We start from the raw sequence: 7,094 nt of genomic DNA on the forward strand, positions 1-7,094 counted from the left end.
CGTCTATCCCACTAGCAGTTAAACTGATGGAGAGCATGGTGACCAAACAGATTACCGACTACATGGACAAGTTCTCAATATTACATGAATCACAATCGGGATTCACGCCTCTCCACAGTACCGAAACAATGCTAGTTACTCTCATGGCCAAATTCAAGCAGGAAATAGCTTAAAGGTAAAAATCATACTTCTCCAATTTGATATGTCGAGCACATTCAACATGGTAAACCACAATATACTACTAAGACTTTAGAGACTACTTCGGAATTGGTGGAAATATACTTAGCTGGATCAAAGGTTTTCTAACCACCAGAACATACCAAGTGAAATCAAACTTAAATATATCACCACCCTGAAAAGCAGATTGTGGAGTACCTCAAGGATCACCACTATCACCTACACTTTTCAACATAATGATGATCCCACTGGCCAAGTCCTTAGCTAACAGAAATCAACAACGAAATCAAACTCGGCTAGAACACCATGGACTCATGGGCAAACTCTTTTCAATTGAAATTGAACACTGAAAAAACACACTGCCTCATCCTCTCATCTCAACACAATACGTACAAACCCACAACCTTAATCACCCCAGAACACACCCTCCCTATCTCAGACAGCCTGAAAATACTTGGTGTTATAATCAACCGCAACCTCACTCTCAAGAACCAAGTGAACTCCACAACTAAGAAAATGTTCCACGCAATGTGGACACTTAAACGCGTAAAACCTTTCTTCCCGAGGGAAATATTTCATAACCTAATACAATCAATGGTACTAAGCCATGCAGACTACTGCAACGGAATCTCTGCGGGATGCAAAGAACAACTCACTAAGAAACTCCAGACTGCTCAAAACACAGCAGCTAGGCTGATATTTGGTAAATCGCGATTCGAAATTGCCAAACCCCTCCGAGAAAAACTGCACTGGCTTCCAATCAAAGAACGTATTACCTTCAAAATCTACACCCTAGTCCACAAACCTCCAACTTCTGAATCTCTTAGACCCCCCAAGGAAAACAAATTTTAACAGCTTAGGTATTTGGGTACTTAGCTGCAGGGCATAAATCAGTCCAGATCCCAACGGGGGCTCCTGATAGTATCCAAGGGGAGAAGTTGCCATCTTTCACCCCAACATTCAAGCAGAGTACATCAAGAGTTGGATGCTCAGGGACAGCACTGAAAAGATACCATTGAAGATTTTACACAACACGAGATCGCTGATATTCAGGATAGATTCCAACAAAAACCACAAGAAAATTTATTAACTTGGTGTGTGCGGTTATATGAGCAAGGGGCACAGGGGATAAAATTGGACCCTATGGACTGTGGTCGATTTATTACCATTAGTCACGATTCTGCTGTCCAACAGGCGTTTAGGGAACACAGCGAAAGACAGGATGGACAGGGGGTTACATTGTTAGAATTGGTAGCTGTTGGGTGTAACCGTAAATATATAACTGAAGCTGAGTGGCCCCCAAACGACCGTTTCTGGTATACCCTGCGAGATTGTGTGCAGAGGTTAAAAGAGGAGGCTATGAAGACTTGTATATTTGTAGGACAAGTGGATGCGCTGAATGCAAGTCCTGTAACTGTAAATATGCGCACCAAATTGATCAAGACAGCCCCCCCCCCCCCCCCCCCGCTTATAAACATGTTATCCTGACTCTTCTGATAAATGAAACAGGAAACCCGGTGGAAGAGGTGATTCAAAAGATAGAACAGTTAGGAGATCTAGGAGACTGGGGTCCCCAAAAGAGCACTGAGCAGCGGTTTGAGCAACGATTAAATAAAAATAAACCGTTAGCTAAACATAGAAAGAGTATCGCGTAAAGATATGTTTGCTGCCTTGCTCAAGGTGGGGGTTCCACGGGAAGAAATTGATGGAATTAGTACAGCCCAACTCTGGAAGCGGTATCAGAAGAAAGGGTTGGATAAGGGGCACAAACCCCACAATGCGAGAGCAGTTAAAACAAGTCAGGGACAGGAAAAGCAGGCCATCGCCCCTCCCCTAATACCATCTGCTCCTCCCGATTATTCGGATTTATACCGAGAGGTGAAGAACTTACTTTACATAAAAAAGAATTTTCACCTAAGATTGAGACAAACCCGTTTAGAAAACGGGTACATGATGATAGCGATTGACTAGAAATTGCCAAGGTGCGTCAAGACCCCCGTCCCTATGTGTCAGTTACTATACAATGGGGCCCTGGGAATTTTCAGCAGGTACGCGCTTTGGTAGATACTGGCGCTGAAGCAACCATAATCTCGGGTAATCCTTCCAAATTTAAGGGGAAAAGATGTACCAATGTAGGATTGGGGGGAAATATTAGAGGCTGTAGAAACAACCTTGTGCATGCGAATAGGGGATTTGGGACTTGAAAAGTAGAAAGTGATGATTACCCCCGTAAATGAATTTATCATTGGCATGGATATTTTGTATGGTCTCAAAATGACACTAGATACCGGGGTATATCAGTTTGGGGGTTCATGGTTTGTTCCCAAACGTTTACGCTACTTCTCAGTTTACAATTTACAGATGCTACCTGTATTAGTAGGGAAAGTAGTGGATGAGCCCATTGATATTCCCCCAGCCACGCGGGGTGTAGCCATGAAGCAGTATCGCATTCCAGGGGGGTTGGAGGAGATAGAGGCCACAATTGGAGATTTATTGGAAGTAGGGGTTTTGGTTCCTACTACCACACAGTGGAATAACCCGATGTGGCCAGTCCGCAAAGCAGATGGGACATGGCGCATGACAGTGGACTATCGAGAGTTGAACAAAGTGACTCCACCTTTGCATGCCGCGGTCCCAGATATCGTGACCTTGATAGAAACAATTCAGGTAAGGAAGGGTACTTGGTACGCGGTAATAGATCTTGCCAATGCGTTTTTCACTATTCCTTTGAAAAAGAAATATTGGGATCAATTTGCAGTTACATGGAAAGGGCGACAATACACGTTTACTCGTTTGCCACAAGGGTGGGTACATAGTCCTACTATCTGTCATTGTGTAGTAGCCCAACATTTGGACTCTTGTAAACTATCTGTTAATATCCAGACATCATATTATATTGATGATATTCTAGTTCAGGGGGATTCTGAGTCTGAAGTGGCCACCGCACTGCAGCAGGTGGTGCAGCATATGCGAGACTGTGGATGGGAAATTAATCCTCATAAGATTCAGGGTCCCTCCCAGTCTGTGAAATTTTTGGGGATTCATTGGAATCAGGGGAAACAGGAAATAACAGAGAAAGCAAGGCAAAAGATTGTTGAATTTCAAGTTCCCACTACTAAACAACAGACTCAGCAGTTTATTGGATTGCTTGGGTTTTGGCGTAAGCATATTCCCCATCTGGGTCGGATCTTAAGCCCACTATATCAAGTAACAAGGAAGAAACATAATTTTGAATGGGGCGAGATGCAACAGAAAGTATTTGAACAGGCCAGGTCTGTTGTTCAGCAAAGTCTGAGTCTTTGGCCTATTAAGGGGAATGTAGAGGTGGAACTGCAAGTATCAGTCACCAGGGAATATGCCAACTGGAGTCTATGGCAGAAGCAGGATGGGCAAAGGGTGCCTTTGGGTTTTTGGAATAAGAAATTACCCGATACTGCTGCTCGATATACTCCCTTTGAATGCCAATTACTAGCTTGTTATTGGGCATTAGTGGAAACAGAACAACTGACCATAGGGCATGAAGTTCAAATGCGGCCAGAAATACCGATTATGACGTGGGTACGTAGTTCACCAAAAACACATCGTATTGGTCATGCACAGGAAAGTTCCATTATAAAATGGAAATGGTACATACAAGACCGAGCCACTACTGGTATTTCAGGTCTCTCACAGTTGCATGAAAAAGTCATGGCTGCCCCTTTAGCGGAAGAGGGAACTTATGTACCTCTACCTATTTCAGGTTCCGGAATTCCATGGGGATGCCCATATGATGAGCTTTCAGATGAGAATAAGCGGCATGCCTGGTTTACTGACGGCTCCGCCAAGTATATCGGATCAGTCCGTCATTGGCGGAGTGTTGCCTTTCATCCACTTTCGGGTAAAATACTAGAAGCTACAGGGCAGGGACAGAGTAGCCAATATGCAGAACTTTATGCTATTTATTTAGTTCTTAAGCAGCAACTATCTCACGCCCATATTTGTACAGATTCCTGGGCAGTAGCCAATGGCTTAACTACCTGGTGGCCCATTTGGAAACAAAATAATTGGAATATTTATTCAAAACAAGTATGGGGTGCAGAACTCTGGAAGGAGATTGTACATATGCTTTCCAATACGAAGGTTACTGTTTTTCATGTTGATGCACATGTTTCTCCTTTAACCTCTGATCATCTTTATAACCAACAGACAGACAAATTGTCTAAGATTTCACCTGTCGATGTCGTCACTGGAACAGATTCTGCGCCTATTCCTGGGGATTCGCAAGAGAGAGGTTTGGCGCAATGGGCACACCAAAAAAGTGGACATATGGGCGAACAAGCCACACTGCATTGGGCATGACAGCGTGGGTTAGCACTCACCACTTCCCTCATTAAAGATATTATTGCACATTGTCCAATCTGCCAACATTTGACTAAACGTCCGGTACCCCATCCAGTGCGAGATCATTTGGCCCGCGGAAAGTTGCCTGGTCAAATCTGGCAGATTGATTACATTGGCCCTTTACCTTTGTCTAAAGGATGCCAATATGTCTGTGTCGCTGTTGATACCTTTTCAGGTTTCCTGGTTGTACATCCCAGTCGCAGGGCAACTGCACAGAATACTGTTGTTTTATTGAACCTCATCATTTGCTACTATGGAGTGCCATTGCAAGTTCAGTCAGACAATGGTACTCGCTTTAAAAATAAATTGCTCACCAGTTTTTGTACTGAGTATAACATTGAATGGATTTATCACATTCCTTATTATCCTCAGTCAGCTGGATGAATGGTTTTCTCAAGCAGAGTATACGCAAATTGACACCTACTCGTACTTTACAAGGCTGGATGTCATACCTCCATGATGCCCTACAGCTCCTTAATAACCGTCCAGTGGGTCCTGATGAAACCCCCTTGATGCGCATGCTCACACCACATTTGACCATCACTATGGCCTCAGTGTCTCAATATGCCTATTGGCCTTTGCATGAACAGACCCCGCCCCTCCTCCGTCACTCCAGCGGTGCGGCGGGTTGTGATCTTAGTACTCCGTATTCCTATACTTGTTCTCCAGGTTCTATTACCCGCATTTACACTGGGTTAGGATTGCAGATTCCTGATGATTGTTATGGTCAGCTTTCTTCCCGCTCTAGTCTTGCTATGCTTGATTTAACTGTCCTTGGTGGTGTCATTGATGCAGATTATCAAGGGGAGATACAGGTTCTACTGTATAATGGTTCTGAAGAAGTATTTAATATCAATCCAGGAGGTCGTATTGCTCAAGTAGTGATAATTAGTATCAATACCACCACACCACAAAAACTTTTGCCACTTGCACGATCCACTACTCGTGGAGTGGCTGGTTTTGGATCCACTGATTTGCAACTTTGACAGAAGGTTTGGGTTAAGGACCCTACTGGAGCTCAGCCTTCTATGCCAGCTGAGGTGGTGGCCAGAGGACAAGATGGCACAATGGCCATTGTTAAGCCTGGTGATTCACAGTTGCATAATGTTCCCATGGATTGTTGTTATTTGCGGGAATAACATGCTTGTTGTTTATCCTTTGTAGTACGCCGTCATACTCCTTTTGGGTGGTTACCCACTAGTATATACCCGGACACCGGCGACGGAAATCCTCAACCAAATGAACGTGGTCCGCTATTGGTGGAAGAATTCGGAGAACAAGACACTGACTCAAGATAACGACACTTGTACTACCAGCTGCCTTATTATAAATGTTACTGTTGACAATAGTTCACTGTGGAAGGTGCAGGGTCATGTGTTGTTGGTAACTAATGTCACCCTCAATTTGACTATCTCGAATAATACACACCGGACGGGGTGTGTACAGCGAGCTGGCTTCCGAGATCAACAATGGATTCATTGGAACAGGACACAAAAGCTATTATTTTTAAAGGGTTGTAATATGTGCAAGAAAGATTTAATAGTGATAAATCAGACTGGGGAATGGGTGTTCACAAATGCCACCCCAATTACTAACTGAAGTACCTGGATGGACTTCTTGCATGTTTTCTGGAAACAGGAACCGAGTATGTTATCTTTCCGCATAATGCGTCTACCACAAAATTGTAAAAATAAGTCAATGAAGCATCAGCGCATGATCTTAACGTATAACATCACTTTCCCTAAGATGCCACATTGTACATGGTATCGGAGGGCTTGGTATGATACCATTTTAGGAACTGTTGGTACTGGGTTGGGATTGTTAAATACTGTAGACACTGACACTTTGTATAACAAATTACATTATTTCTCCGAGGACAAGCAGGCTGCTTGTTCTCACTGATGGGTGACGTCGACGGCAGCCCCAGAACTGGAATTCTCTCTAGCAACAAAGAGTTTGCTAGCCTCGCGCTCCCGTGTGCATCGCACATGCGTGACCGTCGTCCCGCCCGAACGCGAGCGTGCTCCTCAGTCTTGTTTTTTCCGCAGCTCGGGACACTGCTTCGCTGCTGTTCTCTGCCCCAGAGACCCCTCGCTGCGGTTTTACGAACTTTCCGTGAGTTTTTCGCCGGTTTTTCGGCTTTTTTCGCTTTCCGCGATCTTTTTTTTTTTTTTTTTTAAAGTTGAATTTCTCCTTTATTTTCGTAGAGCTTTGCTCCCGTAAGTTTTCTTTCTTTTTCTTCAGCGGCCATTTTGGGCCGCCCGTGCGGGACTCCTTTTTTCCTTTTTCCTTTTTTTTTGGTGTCCTTTTCATTCGACACCATCACGTTCGACCTCGCCGGCGTGATTTATCTGCCCATGTCCGCGAAGCCTACTAGCGGCTTTAAAAAGTGCACGTCGTGCAACCGGACAATCTCGCTCACAGACAGACACATTTGTGCATGGCCATCGGTCACCTTCCCGCCACAGTACCGAGAGCTCCAGGACGCCAAGGACTTCGGCACCCGAAAAGCGCCAACGCCGGGAGGATCGCTCACC

General features: G+C 44.5%; 1 protein-coding gene across 1 annotated transcript; it reads left to right on the forward strand.

The window, feature by feature from the left end:
* The first annotated feature begins 2,394 nt into the window (after positions 1–2,394).
* LOC115469710 lies at positions 2,395–5,543 on the forward strand. Its single transcript, XM_030202496.1, has 2 exons — positions 2,395–4,447; positions 5,227–5,543. Exons 1-2 carry the CDS (start codon positions 2,395–2,397, stop codon positions 5,541–5,543), a joined length of 2,370 nt encoding a protein of 789 aa, XP_030058356.1.
* Positions 5,544–7,094: the final 1,551 nt, after the last annotated feature.

The sequence above is a fragment of the Microcaecilia unicolor genome, chromosome 4 (genome assembly GCF_901765095.1).
Source record: "Microcaecilia unicolor chromosome 4, aMicUni1.1, whole genome shotgun sequence".
Taxonomy (NCBI): Eukaryota; Metazoa; Chordata; class Amphibia; order Gymnophiona; family Siphonopidae; genus Microcaecilia; species Microcaecilia unicolor.

Bases quoted from the DNA above. Each gene is read 5' to 3' on its own strand.
- LOC115469710 (XM_030202496.1), top strand. From the start codon at position 2,395: ATGATTACCCCCGTAAATGAATTTATCATTGGCATGGATATTTTGTAT. The intron at 4,448-5,226 runs GTTTGGCGCAAT...CTTGTTCTCCAG, and splicing joins TGGGGATTCGCAAGAGAGAG to GTTCTATTACCCGCATTTAC.